The sequence below is a fragment of the Callithrix jacchus genome, chromosome 14, assembly GCF_049354715.1.
Source record: "Callithrix jacchus isolate 240 chromosome 14, calJac240_pri, whole genome shotgun sequence".
Classification (NCBI taxonomy): Eukaryota; Metazoa; Chordata; class Mammalia; order Primates; family Cebidae; genus Callithrix; species Callithrix jacchus.
This window is the reverse complement of record NC_133515.1, coordinates 67718947-67735906: the sequence shown is the minus strand read 5'-3', so window position 1 is coordinate 67735906 and position 16960 is coordinate 67718947. Positions and strand designations below refer to the sequence as shown.

Genomic DNA, 16960 nt, shown 5'->3' with positions numbered 1-16960 from the left:
ACGGGGCAGCCATCAGAAGCCCTGGCCACCAGTCTCTCAGTGACTGAGCTGTCCCCCCAGGGTGAGTCACCTCCTTGGGTCTTGGAGGTGTTTTGGCTTCCAGAGGCCTCTAGGAGTACACACTCCAGCCTTGCACTGCAGGACACACCTAGAGCCTATGGTCTGGAGGTCTCAGGGGCTTGGGCTTCTGCCTCCAGCCCCTCACCAGGAGGAGGGGAGAGCAGTCCTGCCCAAGGTTATGAGGCCCTCTTGGTACACAGGAGGGATGGGGTGGCTCTGATGAGGGAGACCTGGGTTTTTAGGGCCGGCAGCTCCTTTTTATTCTGTCAGGAAGGCTGAATTGGTCTTGAGGTCCTGTGTAGGGAAGCAGAGGAGGCCAAGTCCCATTGCACAGAAGGAGGCTTAGACAGAGGGAGGGAGATGCAGGAGCGCCATTTGGCAGAGGGGAGGGGGCAGGAGAAGGAAGGATGCTGGGGGCAGCCAGCAGCAACATCTGCCCAGAGCCCAGCTCTAGCACAGCCTATGGAGTGGGGGAGGGGATGTGACTGTTTCTGGCCCCAGAGCATCCTCTGCCTAGTCCCTGCCCCGTGGCTACTTAGAGACCCCTGCAGCTGGGGAGCCCCTCCCTTTCCACCCTGTCTCTTTTGCCCCCAGGGTATAGAGGTGGGCAGCGGGATAGGACCAGCTGCACAGACTGGAGAACAAAAGGATCCCACATACTTGATGGGGGGCTTCTGGCTTGGTGATGAGGAGCTCCCCTCTTGGAATTAGACAGAATTACCCACTCATACAGCACATTTCCCTCTCTCCCACCCCTCGCAGCCATCTGGCATCTCTGAGCTACTGACATCCCCGGTGCTGGATGCCAAGAGCAGAGTTCTTGAGTGTGGAGAAGCTCTTTCTGGGGAGGGATGGAGGAGAGTTTCTATGGTTGGAAGGAGCCAGGAGAGGGTCTGGACTGGACACAGAGGTGAAGGGAAAGGGGACTCTGGGAATATCCTTGTCAAAGGGACTTAAAAGGCTGAAGCGGAAGAGAAGAGGGCACTGGAGGCCACAGCCCAGGCTCCCCACAGAGCCACCTACCCAGTCCAGGCACTTTCACATCTTAGCCGAAACTCTTGCTGTAATTGTGAGAATTGCAAACTCACCAGGGACTGTTCCATGACTGGCTTGTGCTCCTCAAAAATGCCAGTGTCATGAGAGGGATAGGTGGAGGGCCTCCTTCAGATGAAGAGGATTTAAAGAGACATGGCACCTGAATACAAGGTATGATCCTGGAATGAGAAAAAGTAACTGACTGTAAAGGACAATAATAATTATAGAGAGATGTCCATTGAGGAAGGGTTTTCGGTTATGATACTATTCTTGCAACTTTTCTGTTGGCGTGAAATTTTTCTGAAAAACAAATTGAATATCAGAAGCTTGACCCCTCAGAACTGCTCCTTCACCCAACCTGAGTGAAGGGTAGAGGAGTTTTCTCCCTTGGAGAGGGCCTTTGTGGAGATGGGAAAAGGCCATTTCTGGCCTGGGGCAGTGGCAAAAAGGTGACAGTGGCTGGGTCAGCAAGGTGAGGGCTTGTGAATTCAGACACCTGCTTATCTGCTGTCCTCGCTCTTTCTCAAACAATGTCCCACCCACAGGCAACTCGAGATGTGGTGCTGAGCCGGGTGCCGGAGCAGGAGGAGGAGCGAACAGTGAGCCTGCAGAATGCTGCAGCCATCTATGACCTCCTGAGTATCACGTTGGGCAGAAGGGGACAGTACATCATGCTCTCGGAGGTATGGCCAGCCATGTAGCCCACCCCACTCCCTGGAGTCAGGCAGTCTGTAAAGGCAATCAGACGGAGCCATTGGTCCCTTCTCCACCTGTCACTCCCCTGCCAGGCTGCTCTGCTGCTTTGACCTTGGCAAGTTGTCAAGTCTGAATTCCTCATCTGTGAAATATGGGTAGAGAACCCACCTCACAAGGTCGCTGGGAAGAGTGTGTGTGAAAAGCTGAGAACAGTGCCATGCACAGTAATAATAAACGTTCACTGCTATTTTTATTGCCTGTCTACATTTTGAAAGCACTTTCACAAATCTTCAATTTGCTCTTTGCTATCACCCTGTGAGATCATTCACACATTAAGGAGGGGAACTGAGGGCCTGAGAGGGTGAGAGACTTGAGCAGGGTCACACAGCATGCCAGGGGCAGGAACTGGGTTTCTGCAGGGAGTCTCACGGGAGCCAGGTGCGGGCCTCCTGCAGTCTCCCATGGGCACTGACTTGGGCAGTGACTACCCTGGAAGGGTACAGATGGCTGGGGTGGGAGGACCCCTGGTGGGCAAGTGCTGACTGTCTCCCCTCTCCAGTGCCTGGAGCGAGCCATGAAGTTTGCATTTGGAGAATTTCACCTTTGGTACCAAGTGGCCCTTTCCATGGTGGCTTGTGGGAAGGTAAGGTCCAGCGGGTGCTAGGGGCTGCACATTCACCCTCAGGGGGCTCTGCTGAAGTGGATGGAGGGGCTTTTCTGGCCAGGGGAGAGGGTGGGGTTATTCTGCAGCTGGTTTGAACCTCTGGGAGAGTGAGGGGCGTGGGGTGGGCCACAAAGATACCTTGTGTGAATTCCTGTCCACGTGCAAGCTATGAGTGTGCCAGTGTGCAGAGTCTGTGGATGCTTTTCTCTGAACACACATACATGCACAGGAACACGGTAGCCTCTTTGCTGGAGAACTGATGATGTGACTGCATGTGGCGGACACAGGGTGAATCCAGGTGAGGGAACATTGTCCCTCTTGGGCTGTGGCTCTCATCCTGTCCATCGAGCATGGTATCAGGAAAGGACTTGCTCATGGACTGGAGACTTGCCTTGGAGGGGAAGGTTAAAGGGTGGAGCAGAGCAGCAGCACCCACAAGGGAGTTTGGAGGGGGTACTGCATGACACATGTAGCTGGGGGTACCTGGATGGAGACAAGGCCTGGCGCGACACTGGCCAGAGCAAGGAGTGGGCCTGAGTTCACTCTCTATCCACCCAGCTCTAGTGCCATCACCCCTGCTTTTTCCTCCGATCAGAATTACACTTACATAAGCCTCTATTTTAAGCAGTGACATGAAAGGAAAACCTTTCTGGAGCTGTGTACTGAGGGTGTTGGGGCTGAGGATGCTACGAATGCAGGAAATAAGGTGGCATGAGCTTGCAGATTGTTCCAGGAGCTGTAAATACCCAGAGCCCTTTCATGGGGCTGAGGGAATTCCTCGCCCCCCTGGCCCATCTGTGCCACATTCCATTTCTGGCCCTGCTGCTGTCTCTGAGGAGGGCCCTTCCAGCTTGCCAGTGCCTCCTCCACGCATGGAGGGTGTGCCAGCTAGCTCGGGGCCTCAGCAGCCAAGGCAGGCCAGGTCCTGGCAGGGAGGGGGAAGAGGAGCAGGTGCTGCAGCCTGGCCGTGGGAAGAGGCTTGCTGGGGAGTCTTCCCCGCCCCCATCTGCTAGGCATGTCTTCCCAAACTTCTACCCTCTTCCCCATCACATCAGACACCTCGAAGAGCATCTTGAAGTCACACATGATCTCCTTGGCTCTATGCTCAGCAGGGTCTTGTCAAGACTCAGGGAGATTCAGACCACAGGCAAGGCCCTGGCCCTCCAGGGGTTAGAGAGTGAGAGAAACCCTCCTGCAGAACTGCAGGCAGAGGAGACAAATGTGGGCAATGGTGGAGGGGCTGGAAAAATGAACCAGCAATGGGGATTGGGACAGGAAGGTCTTGAAGGCACCGGTCTGCCTGGGGTAGTAGGACAGGGTGGGGAGGAGGTGGGGCTGGAGCTTCCATGGAGCCTGGGCAGACAGCTCACAGTGGCATGGGCAGGTTCTTCGTACCTCTGGGAAACCGAAAGCCCATCTAATCTTGGGACAGTGAGTATAGGCAGGAGAGGCCTAGGGCCAGGACAGTGGTTCATACCCTTCTGTGGGTCATGGACCCCTTTCAGGAGCTAAGGAAAGCTGAGACCACGGCTTAGAAAAATTCAGTGCACATGCAAGTTAGCTTTAAATCCTAGAGGGGCTCTTAGAAGCTCTTCAGGCTCAGTCAAAGGTGTTGTGATAGCCTGGGAGGTAAGGAGTCTTCTGCCTCTGACTAGCTGGACTCAGAGAGGTCCAGACCAGCCTGCCACCATCCCAGCATCCAGGGAACTGGTTTCTGGGCTTGGCTCCTTCACAGACCAGCAGGGTGGCCCTGGGAGTGGGCTTGCATCAGGGACTTGAGATTGGCCAGTTCCTCATACATGAGGCTCCACAGGCTGGAGGTGCTGTGCGTTCAGTGCAGCCGGAGATTGTTCCGGAAAGCACTCTCTACCTTCTTTGGGAGCCCTGCCCACCAAATCAGCCTGTCTGATTGTCCCAGGCATCCCTCAGGAGTGGCCAGACCTTGCCTTTGCTGAAAGCCTAAGGTGGAATCAAGGGTGTGTATCTGTGATTGTGCCTGAAAGGCCTTCCAGAAGGTGAATCTGGGCAGTATAAATATATCTAACACTTCAACCTGCAGGAATAATGGATGAGTTCCGTGGCATCGTTTAGGTCGTTCCTTCTCTTGGTCTCTGTGCGGCAATTGCATTGACTGTGTTGCTAGGTAACCATGATGACAAAAAAAAAAAAAAGCTGCTGCTCCGGCTGCTGAGTCCTCAGATGGCTCCTTAAATAGCAGCGTTTTTTGGTGTGCATGGGGGTGGGGTGGAATGCGGAGGGTCAGGGTTAGAGAAGCCTGTATGGCAAGGATCCAGTCAGTAGCTGTGAGAAGGAGGCCGAGGAGAAGCCTGAGGCTTGCTGGGGTGTGGATGGAGGGGCCTTGGGAAGGGACTTGGAGTGGTGTTCCCAGGGCAGGGTCTCAGGAGGAGGTAGATAGCCTGACAGTGCCTTCCAGCCCCTCATGTACCCTGGCACCCGCCCCCCCACACTGGTACCCCATGCAGGCTCCCAGCCTGCAGGAGCTGGTTGCCTGCTAACATGCTCTCATGCTTGGCCTCCTACCCTTTTGTTTCTGGAGAGAGCCATGGGGGTGGTGGCCTTTGTTGTCTGTCCCACCCTTTCTATAGGGTCCTTTGAGGAAAGAGCTATAGCCTCATCTCCCTTCCTGAGTGACCCCACAACCCCTAGCCCAGTACTGGGTCCAGAGCACACCCTTGGCGAAGACAACCGTCATTGATCTGATAAGCCCGAGCCAAAGCCCAGGGAAATCTATCATGTCTGGGTTGAGAAAAGCTCTTCCTTAGATGGCAGGGAACAGGGGAGGCCAGCTGGTGGGAGGTGGGTGTCCAGGGTGGACACAGACCATTCAGGTCCTAGCTGTGCACCCGCCAGTTGCTCATACCTTGCTGTAGACAGGTGAGCCTTCCAGAGCCTCTGTTTTTTTCTGTACCTCCAGAGTTGCTGGGGGGGGAGGTGAGAGCTAGTTAACTGTGGAAGCTTGGCCCACAGTACGGCCAAGCTTGTATCCCTTTCCTGTATACATGGGAATTGTCATAGTTACACACAGGTACATGCAGACCTGGAGGTCACACAGATGCAGGGGTGTAGACACTCGGAGGACTCGTGCAGAGTTTCCTGGAAAAGGTTCCAGTACAGACAGAGAGAGAGAGTTGGGGGTGGGCAGGGAAACAGTCTTCCTTTTTGGCCAAGGTGGTCATCGTAGAGGCAGTATAGGGTATTGGTTAGAGTCAGGCTACATTCAAACCTCACCTCAGCCATTCATAGGCTGTGTGGCTTTGAACAAGCTGCCTAACCTTCTCTGCATTCAGTTTTCCCATCTGTAGATTAGAGTCAGGGTATCTACATCATAGGATTGCTGTAAAAATTAAGTCACTTGATGTTTAGAATGCACTTACAACAGGGGTCTCCAAACTTTTTCTGTAAAGGGTCAGATAGCAGACATTTTTGACTCTGCAGGCCCAACAGTCTTTTGCGACTATTCCACTCTGCTACCATATCAGGAAAACAGCCAGAGACAGTATATGAATGTGCATAGTCCATTTATGTGTTCCAATAAAGCTTTATTTACAAAAATAGGCAGAGGGCCAGATTTGGCCTGTGAACTGTGTTTTGCCAACCCCAGACTTAAGACAATGCCTGCACATCCCAAGATCTGGATAAGTATTTGCTGCTGCTGTTCTTATTACTGTTCTTGGTAACATCCTTGTCCGGCTGTGGCTGCACCCCACCCTGGCCCTCCTTCACACTTGACTGTCCTCTGCAGGTCCAGTCTGAGTCCCTGAAGCTGTGGGGGATCCTCAGACTCCTATTTGGAGGTTCTCTCCAACTCTGCCAGTTTAGAACATCTCCCCTTCCTCTCTGCCAGCCTTTACACGAACCCCAACCCCCACCATTGGCCCTGCCTCAGAGTCATTTATTATTATTATTATTATTATTTTGAGACAGAGTCTCGCTGTGTCACCCAGGCTGGAGTGCAGTGGCATAATCTCGGCTCACTACAACTTCCACCTCTTGAGTTCAAGCAATTCTCGTTATCTCAGCCTCCTGAGTAGTTGGGACTACAGACATGCACCTCCACACCTGGCTATTTTTTGTATTTTTAGTAGAGACAGGGTTTCACCATGTTGGCCAGGCTGGTCTCAAACTCCTGAGCTCAAGTGATCAGCCCACCTCTGTCTCCCGAAGTGCTGGGACTGCAGCCATGAGCCACTGTGCCCAGCCCTCATTTAGAGAGCCCCTTTCTACCTCTAAAATTTCTGTGCTTCACATTTGAATTCCTTTTGGAGAGCTTCCATTTGTTGTCATGGTAGCTGTCATCATGTTACCTAAAGAGCAAGGGTCACGGCCTCCATTCTTCAGATAAGGAAACTGAGGCCTAGGGAGGGATTTGCCTGCTGACATTGCCTGGACTTCTCTGTCTTGGCCCTCTTCCTGGCTCCTCACAGGAAAGGGTACAGAGCAAGGCTTAGTTGTTTGGGGAGCTCACCCCACTGTGGGCACTCGAGATCCAGGGCTGCGAGTGACAGTGTTTTCTGCTCTTTTTTTCTGCAGTCAGCCTACGCCGTGTCACTGCTGCGGGAGTGTGTGAAGTTGCAGCCCTCAGACCCCACCGTGCCCCTGATGGCTGCCAAGGTCTGCATTGGGTCCCTTCACTGGGTGAGTGAGCTATGAGGGCGGGGCCTAGAGGCCTCCTGTGGGAAGGGTGGCAGCAGCTGGCTGTGAGTGGGGTGTGCACTTCTTGGTGTGTATGTGAGGGTTCATGCGGAAGGTGGAGAGGATGGGAGCTGCCAGGCAGATGGGCTTGGGCAGGGAGAAAGGCTCTGAGAAGCTGCTAGCCTCCGTGTCCAACAGCAGAGTCCCCTGACTCAGGATGGTGTCTGGTTTGTGGTTCAGCTTTGAACTGTGGCCTGCAGAGAATGGAACATAGGGAAGTAGATGTGCCCCCCACCTGCCCAGCAGCAGGGTAGTAGGGTAAGGCCTGAGTTACCTGGACCAGCCCCATAATTTCTGAGGCTTCAGGTGATCTTAGCATCCAATCTGCAAGGGCCTGCAAGGCGTGATGCTGGGGGCAGAGCTTCTCTTGACGGAATGGGAAGGTGGTCTCTTCTGTCAGCCTCTCTCCTTCCTCTTGGCTCCAGCACCCCAGAGTCCTGCCCTGTGCTTCACTGCCTGCAAACTGCTCTCTGCAGAGGCAGCTGAACCATTAGGAGGCTATAGCTCCAGGTGTGCCCTCTCCCCAGTTGGAGGTCTTTACTGCAGGCTCCTGAAGACTCCTAAGAGATCAGTAGCTCGGAGGACAGGGCCAGGAGCCCAGGTCCCCTGCCTTGCTATGGTCCTCCTGCTCCAGGTCTGCTTGGATGCTGCTCCAGGCCTTTGTGGCTCCTGGCACTGGGCCCCAGCAGTGGAGTCTCTGCACAGATATCTCTTCTAACTGGGGGCTCACTTCTTGGCTTTCTTGAGTCCCAGTCACCTTGCTGATGTCATTCTCCTATTTCTACCCTCTCAAGCAACACAGAACAAGTGCATCCTCCCTCCCAGACGATGCATATCAGGCCTTCCCCCACCCACATCTCCCCAGTTTTTTCATCTGCTCTCTGGGCCCAGGGTCTCCTAAAGTGGGCACTTCCCCTGGAGATCCTGTCTTCCTATTGGCCTGACACCTTCAGCTACCCCCTCACCATTGTGTGCCCAGCTTGTTTTAAGGCAGCAAGGGCCAAGCTCTGGGTGCATACAGCAGGTACTTCGTAATTAGCAGCCTTTACAACTCTTCATACCACTTTCCCTCCTATACACAAACAAATCATGGATTCTGGGGAGGGAGGCTTTCCACAAATTCCATGTTCTAACCTTCCTTCCTGAGGACTGGAAACTGGCCCCATCCCTCTGCTGGGTCCCTGCCTCGTCATCCCAGCAGGGCTTGCCTTCTCTCTGCTCCAGGGAGTCAGTCCTCCCCAGCCCAAGGAGGCTGGATGAAAAGAGCACCTTTCCCTTTTTCTACACACGTTCCGATCCCTGTGTCTGAAGTGCCCCATCCCCTCTGTGGCTGCTCAGGAGAAGGGGAAAGTGTGGCCTCTGGCTTGTGTTCTTTATGCTGTCGCTTAGGTTGGGAAGAATGACATGAGATCAGTCCGGTAATGAGCTCTAGGCTTTTGAAAGGAGCAGTATAATTAGGTGGTTAAGAGTTTCACTGCCCACCCACTGGGTACCCTAGAGTAAGGCACCTAACCTCACCATGCCTCAGTTTCCTCATCTGCAAAATGGAAACAGCCTTCCCTCCTCAGGTAGGACATAAATGACCAAGTAAGGAGAGGGCTGGACAGGCCAGGGAGGCTTTATGGAGGAGGTAGCCTTGGACTGGCTGGACTCAGAGGGCAAGGGAGGATATAGGAGGGCCAGAGCCAGGCCCTTCCATCACAGCTTGCTTTCCCCTGCCTCATGAGTATCAGGGAACTCTTGATTCCCAGGCATTTTGGGGAAGACAGTTGGCATCTTGCTCCCAGAGGTAGGGCAGCCTTGTGAGCAAGCACTTTGGATGCAGCTGGCGCATGGGTACTGAGCACGTGCAGCAGAGAGGGTGGTAGTATGAGCTGGAGTGTGCAGAGCAGGTGGGCTCCCCGACCCCAGCTCAGGCCCCTGCTTGCTCCCAGGGCTTCTGAGAGGGGCCTCAAGCTCATCTCTGAGATGAAGCCCAAAATACCCATCTCTGAGGGGGCGTAGCGGGGGAGGGCATCTGTGCCCCTCAAGGCTGCCAGCTCTGAGGTAGCTGTGGGTCCACCCAGCCAACGGCCGCCCTTGCCAGGAAGCCCTAAATTTAGGTCTTCCCACCATGCAGGAGCTGTTTCCCTCAGCAGCATAATTACAGTAATTATGTGCATTCAGATTACATGGTAATAAAATTAGGATCAAATCAGTCCAAATTGAAATCAGATGAGTTAGAGGCAAAGTAATCAATGACAACATAAATAGAAAAGCCCAAAAGGAAACTTAAACAGGCAGACTTGTCATCAGAATCAGGGAGAAGGGTGAGCTGTTTAACTTCAGCTGAGCAGCATATTTGGGTTTAGGGGCTAGTTTGAGCAAGGGTTTAAATCAGGCACAGGCTAGAGTGACGTCCCGAGGGTGGCCCGGGGGTGGGCTCCTGGCAACCTTCCTTGATCTGGAAGCTTCACCTCCTGTACCTCCTACCTGTCTTGGATACAGATCATGTCACATTGTGATCATCTGTATTTCTTGAGTGCAGGAATTGTCTGTCTCTTCTTTGAAACCCCAGCCTGGGTTCAGCGCCCAGTGCTCGCTAGATGGATCCTTCTTGCCAATGGGCACATTTACTTGGCAATGAATTTTGTCTTATGTGGTGCATGACTTCCCAACTAGATGGAGAACTTGCTCACTTGCCATGTCTTGCATTCTGACCTCCTCTCCCCGACAGGAAGCCTGCATATAGCAGGTGCTATACTAGTAACTAACCAAGCAACATACACCCCAGCTGGCCAGGAAGGGATGCGATAAGGGATCTGTATTTGGTTCAGGGGTTCTCCCTGCACTCTGCAGCTAATTCTTGCTCCGTGGGTAAAGAGAACAGGCTGTAGGGTATCCAAGGGTTCTGAGAAGGGAGGCAACAGGCTTCCCACAAATTTCATGGTTGAGCCCCTTCTTCTCAAGGACTGGAAACTGGCCCCATCCTTCTGCTGGGTCCCTGCTCACCATCCCAAGTTCTATAGGGGGTCCAGAGTGGGGCAGCCCTGTATGAGAGCCCGGGGTAGCCCTGTTCCCAAGGCCCACAGTGAAAAGAATGGGTCTGCCTGGCAAGCAGGGGGTGTTTGTGCATGAGACAGGGCACGGATCCCAAAAGGAGTCTCACACCCCCTTCGTCTCCTGCCTTCACAGTTATTCTGGCTCACGTCAGCCCCCAGCAGGCCCAGCCAAGCCCCATGAGCAGGGGACAGAAATCTGGGGGTGGACAATTTGGCCTGGGTTGCAGGAAGGGAGGCTGAAACTAGGACATTTGAAAAACGAGTTGTGCTGGGTGAAGCTGGACTGGGTGGCCACGTGCCCAGAGGCGGAGCACCTGCTGTCCCCACGTCCTGTCCTCATGCCCAGAGCCACTGTTGGACACCCCAGACCGGGTCTGGGTCTGAAAGCAAGGTTGCCTCTTGGGGACTGTGGCAGGCAGAGGGACTTGCATGGTCACATGCTGGCCGGCTGATTGGGGGTTTGCACCAGGGTGGGAGTAGCTGAGCAGGGTTGGGTTTGGAATGGGAGAACACTGACCCTGAGGCTCCCCTGGGTGAGGGAGGGCTTCCCAGGCTCTGACTCAGTGGCGCCAACGCTGAAATCAGAGAGGTCTGCATGGCCACCTCCTGCCTTGGCACGACCAGCCTCCTGCCAGGGTCCCTATTTTTGCAACAGAAGGAAAGAGAGATGTAAATATTTTTTCATATCCCTCCAAACAATTATTTAAAATTCATTTAACTTAAAAAGTTGAAACCTTTACAGGATGCAAAGAAGATAGGCTATGCATGTGTGGTGTCACACAGACAGGAGAGAAGTTTGCAAAATTGAAATGGGGCATGCCATTCAATTAGGTGGTTACCCACCTAATCTCTCTGATGCCATCTCTCATCTCCTTCCTGAGGAGGTCAGCAGGGGGACAGTGGAAAAGCACATAGGCTTTGGAGGCAGAGAGGCTAGAGTTCAAATCTCTGCCTACCCGTGTACACCCACTTACTAGCTGTGTGACTTTGAGGGAATAATTTACCCTGTCTATGCCTCAGTTTTCTCATCTGTAGCCTGGAAACAATCATGTCCACCATTATAAGGTAGCTGTGAATATCAGCGATGACATGAAGAATGCCCCCGCTTAGGCCAAGTGTGGCTCACACCTGTAATCCCAGCACTTTAGGAGGCGAAGGCAGGAGGATCACGAGGTCAGGAGATCGAGACCATCCTGGTCAACATGGTGAAACCCCATCTCTACTAAAATCCAAAAATTAGCTGGGTGTGGTGGCTTATGCTTATAGTCCCAGCTACTTGGGAGGCTGAGGCAGGGTAATCGCTTGAACCTGGGAGGTAGAGGTTACAGTGAGCCAAGATTGCACCACTGCACTCCAGCCTGGGAACAGAGCAATACTCTTATCTCAAAAAAAAAAAAAAAAAAAGAGTGCCCACGCTTAGCACACTGCGGGTACCTGAATGGTAGCTATCACTATGATAGACCCTTGAAAATAGCAGGCACACAGAAACGATGTGCCTTTATGTTTTTGACTTCATTTTTCAAATTCAGGGGTGGGCAGAGCCAGGAAGATGGATTAAGTGTTGATGAGGCAGGGAAGAAAGAATGCCAGCCCTCCTGCCACCAGCTTGTAGAAATTAGAAAGAGTGCCTACTCCTCCCAGGGAGAAAAAAAAGGGGATTTTTCAGTAGAGCAGCTAACAGCAGGTTCCGGGCTCTGTGGGAAGGAACTAAGGAGAAACTGGAGGTGCTCTTTAAACAAAACTCTGCAAGCTCAGAAATGAACTTTCTCTAATTCCCAGAAAGTGAGGACGAGGCTGAAGATTCCAAGGGTAAACCTCTTTGGCTCACTGCAAGGTGAAGTAACCCTTGAAATGGAAGGCAGTCCTGGGCATTCACAGAGTGTGTGAGCAAGAAGCCAGTCTGTGTAGGGACCAAATTTGAGACCCTGGAGAGACAGAGGAACTTGTAAAGTCACAGGAAGTTTTTACTTACTTACATAACACGAAAACGAAGGATCAAAACATTATGTCCTTCGGTGTATTCATTTTCCCAAGGGTCAGAGAGGAGGAAAATGAAAACCTACAGAAGGTGAATTAGCATCAGGAGATGAGTTGGAAACATAGTTCTGCTACTTTCTAGACAGGTGTCCTTGGCTAGGTTGCTTCAGCCCAGCTCCTCATGCCTCAGCACCTTCTGCTGTGAAACGCCAATGCCATCAGGTAGCTGTGGTGCTGTGAAAATGCTAGGGGAGCCCGTAATCACTAGAATTGCAGAGGAGGAGGCAGGAAGGATCTTCACCTGGGTTTTAGTGGCGAGGCTCCATGGCTGCCCTATATAAAGAAGGCATTCAAGAGTGGTGTATCATTGGGAAAAGGAAGGTTGAAGAGAACCCTGGAAACTCCTCACCCTAGAAATATTTTGATGAGCAAGGAGGGCCCAGTGCTGTAACCTGAGCTTGCTGCAGAAGCAGCAGCCTGGATTACAGAGCCACCAGCTGTTGACTTGGAGGCCACAAGGAGGAAGTGTCTGGAGACTGGAAAGGGCACATGAGGTGCTAGGCAGGGAGGAAGGCGTCTAGAGTAGAGCAGAAGGGCAGGCGCTAGGCCGCTCCACAGCCATCTGATGAGAGCAATGTTTCCCGATCACATGCAAGTGGAGTCCATTAGTGGACTGTGAAATAGAACTCTTAAAAACAAAATTTGAGGCTGGGACGGTACCTCATGCCTATAATCTCAACATTTTGAGAGGCCAAGTGGAGAGGATTGCTTGAGCCCAGGAGTTTGAAACCATAGTGAGACCCACCCCACCCCGTCTCTACAAAAAATAAAAATAAAAAAGTAAAAATCAGCCTGGCATGATGGTGTGTGCCTGTGGTTCCAGCTACTTGGGAGGCTGAGGTGGGAGGATCACTTGAGCTTAGGAGGTCAAAGCTGCAGTGAGGCATGATCATGCCACTGCACTCCAGCCTGGACTACAGAGCAAGACCCCATCTAAAACAAACAAACAAACAAACCTTGAAATAGACTATAGATTATCAGAGAATAAGATAGGAAATGCTCCGCTGTATTACCCACAGTGGGGGGTGAGTGGACCCTGGATGGGGAGTGGAACGCTCCACCAGCTCAGCATGATGGACTACGTGGGGTTACGGAGGTACCAGCTTATCCTTGTGTAGAGTCGCTCCTTTTCTGTGGTGAAGGGTCTGGCTGAGAGACAAAAGGCAGGCAGTAATACTCTCTAGATTCCAGAAGGTCTTTGATGACACTTGCCATCTGAGACAGGCTGAGATTTTTTTAAAACCCTGGAAGATTAATTGTATAATACATATATAAAATATGTATCTATCTATCTATATATATATATATATATATACACATACACACACACACACACACACACACACACATATATTGCATGTATAAGTAGTTGTAATTTATATACCTGTACACGTATGTATATGAGCCTGGCCAGGTACAGTACCTAACTCCTGCAATCCCAGCACTTTGGGAGGCCAAGGCAGGAAAATTGCTTGAGCCCAGGAGTTCAAGACCAGCCTGGACAACATAGTAAAACCCCATTTCTATTTTTTAAAAAAGAAAAAGAAATTAAATGCTGTTGGCCATATAGGGAGATGGTACATTAAGCCTTGGGATTTTGATTTGAGGCAAATGCCGACTCTATGCTTAGAGACTGTTTGAAACTACATGGACAATGCTAGCAAGTACTAGACAAGGAATGCTGCTGACCTTGGGGTCACAAGCTGGACAAGTGAAGGGTGTATGTCTTCACTTTTTAAAGCTAGAGGACGATGAGCTTTTTTAATCCAGAACGGATACTTTGCCAGTCTTTGCTGAGCCGTGTTCCTGGCACCCTCTCTGCATGGGTTGTAGGAGCTGAAGCTGGCATTTACTGAGTAGACTGACATGACCATGGGAAGAGTATATATTCATGGAATGCAGAGGGTGTCTGGATGTGTTTTTGAACTTGTGCTTAGTGTTTATAAGAAAGCTTGTTATGGACCACCATACCACCTGAGATAGTGTGTGAGGTGAGCCTCATCAGCCAGGGGTATATTAGGAAGGAAACAGGGTGCTGTTTGCTTACTTTCCCCTCCCTTGTTGCCTCCTGTCCCACCTCTGGCACCTCCTGGCTTAACTACAGCCACCCGATAAGCTCTTGGAGTTCCAGTAGGCCCATGTCAGCACCACACAGTGGGGCCTTAACTAGGGGCCACCTGGTCCTGCCAGGTCTGCACCTCCCATGTCAACTCCTCCAGTAGGCCTGAGGAGGAGTTGTGCCAGGCCTAGCACAGAGTCTGGTGCTGCAAAAGCCTTAGTGGAAGGCTGTGGGGAGGAGGGAAAAGTGTGGGTCCAACCTGCCATTTTACAGATGAGGACTTTTGGGACACAGAAACTAAGTGTGTTCTTCAAGCCCCACAGCTGTTGGGTGCTGAGCCAGGACTGGGGCTTGTCTTTCAGTGCTCTTCTCACCATGGGGCTCTGGCTTCAGACCCTGGGAGCCCTCCTGAGTCCTGCTGCCTCATGGCCCAGGAGAGAGCATCTACAGCCTTGGTTCCACCTGACCAGCTGAGGCTGAGCTCTAGACAGCTGTGGGGTTTCTCCAACTATGGCCTCCCATGAACCCTGGGTTCTCGGGCCTATTGGTGCCAAAGACAGAAACCCAGTTCCCCAGCTACCCTCATCCTTCCATTCGCCAGCCCAACAATTAGGAAGCAGACCAGTGCCCAAGTTGGCAGCTTGAGCTCACCCACAAGGTGGCTAGAGGGCTGCTGCGGTCAGCTGAGTTGGGCATGGTGGGCAGACAGCCTCTCCCGCCGTATCCCTCCAGGCCATCATGCAGCGTCCTCGGCTTCTCTGTGCTTCCGTGTTGTTTTCCCCTCTCTCCTCTTTCAGTTTGCACATAGCTCACCCTGGCCAATAGCCTCTGTCTCATGATCTCACTTCCTAACTCCAGGGAGAAAGAATCCACAGATCCTCTTCTTAGCTATGGCCAGTGGTCACGCCCTAAAATGCCCAGAGTTGCCCATCTTCTGCTAGGGGGATGGGCCTGAGGAGGGATGAGGGCCAGGCAGGGGCAGCTCTGGCTTTGGGGCCAGAAGCCAACTTGGGTTTGAATCTCATTCACTGGTTGCCTGACTCTGTGAGCCTCTGACTGGGGGACACGCCCATGGCTGAGGACTTTGAAGTCTGGGTGGCACTGAAGGGTTTGCATGTGGCATTCAGTCTCTTGCTGTGTGTCAGAGCCAGTCAGTCTTGCAGACAGAGGAAGCATCCCCACCCTCTTTGGAAACTGATGTTTTCAGTGACATGAACTTGGGCACACTACCACACCAGGCATATGGACAGATAACATTTCCTGGGTTGGATGGGAGGGAGGGTGCCTTTCTTGGGAGCATGTGTGCCATGATTGGGCATGACCAAGACCCTTGGCTGTCCCCTGCCCCCTAAACTGGCCTGATGCCTGTGGGAGCCCAGAGTGTCCCCAGGCCCACCTTGTGTGTCCCCTTTGTGTCCTATGTCATGTGTGACGATGTGTACACATGTGACCCATACTGGTTGGTCTGTTTCCGGCTGGAACAGTTTCTCCTGCTCCCAGGACAAAAACAGCCCCAGGCCTTTTTCCCCTGAAAGTTTGAGCTCCTTGTCTCAGAGAGGGAGTGCGCTCACAGATGGAGCCAGAGCAGCAGCCTGCCTGCTCCATGGAGCTGGAGACATCCAATAAGGCACATGTTTCCGAGGCCCAGCCACAGACCCTGCTTGCCCGGGCCCTGCCTCCCCTCTCTCTGCTGAGCAGAACAGGCACAGACACAGGGCCCTACAGAGGTGATAGGAAAGGGGCTGCCACGGACTGGCCCGGTCTTGGGTTCATGCTCTCATACAACAAGCTTTGGGGAGCTGGGATCTCTGGGGCAAGGGAAGCTTCTCCCTGTGAGAGGTAAGGCCCTGTGACCTGGAGCACAAGGCTTCTGTTTTGGGAACAGATCCAGGGAGTCAAGTCACTGGTAGAGGAAACTCCAACCCCACCCCCATGACCTCTGTCTCTCCTTTTTGCAGCTGGAAGAAGCAGAGCGCTTTGCCATGATGGTGATCAGCCTCGGAGAAGAAGCTGGGGAGTTCCTCCCCAAGGGCTACCTGGCACTGGGTCTCACCTATAGCCTGCAGGCCACCGATGGTGAGTGCCAGGCCCCAGGAGGCCTCTGCTTGGGGATGGCTCAGGCTTCCTAACTGCCTCTGAGGCATCTTGTCCTTCCAGTGCCTCTCCCCTCAGGCCTTAACTCCACAGACACCATGTACTCCTCTGGGACAGATGCCCATGTGTGTGCACACACATGTACTTGCACACACGCACATATACACGTGTGCACACACGCGCATGCCCCTCAGACCTATTTCCACTGTTTTGCCCAGACTGTCGCCATCCTCAAACATGCCTTCCTCTCCCCTCTTTGTGGATCCAGTTCCCCTCAAGGCCCAGCACCAACTCCAGCAAGACCCAGGCTAATCTTCTCAGTGGAACTCCTCTTTCTCTCTGTATTGCACCACCAGCCCTCCACCCCACAGTGTCTTCATTCTGGTTCTCATAGGCCTGTGTTTACCCTCAGCACTGCTATGATCTTTTGGAGCCTTTTAAATCCCCCTCAATACATGGCATAGGGCTGGATACACAGCAGGTGCTTAATAACTACTTGTGCTCAGCTAATGGATTCTGCTCCTTCCTGCCCCACACCTGGCTTTCTGTCGCCAACCTTGC

At 52.6% G+C, this 16960-nt stretch overlaps 1 protein-coding gene across 5 annotated transcripts in view; it reads left to right on the top strand.

Moving 5' to 3' along the window:
- TTC7A (tetratricopeptide repeat domain 7A) overlaps positions 1-16960 on the top strand; it is a 140371-nt gene that overhangs the window by 69149 nt on the left and 54262 nt on the right. For 4 of the 5 annotated variants that reach the window (XM_017964344.4, XM_078349406.1, XM_078349408.1 and 1 more), the window contains 4 exons: positions 1641-1778; positions 2351-2434; positions 7007-7111; positions 16264-16381. In XM_017964344.4, the coding sequence (XP_017819833.1) occupies positions 1641-1778; positions 2351-2434; positions 7007-7111; positions 16264-16381 (445 nt within the window). The remainder of the gene's footprint in view (positions 1-1640; positions 1779-2350; positions 2435-7006; positions 7112-16263; positions 16382-16960) is intronic. The other variant, XM_078349405.1, reaches the window with a different exon arrangement.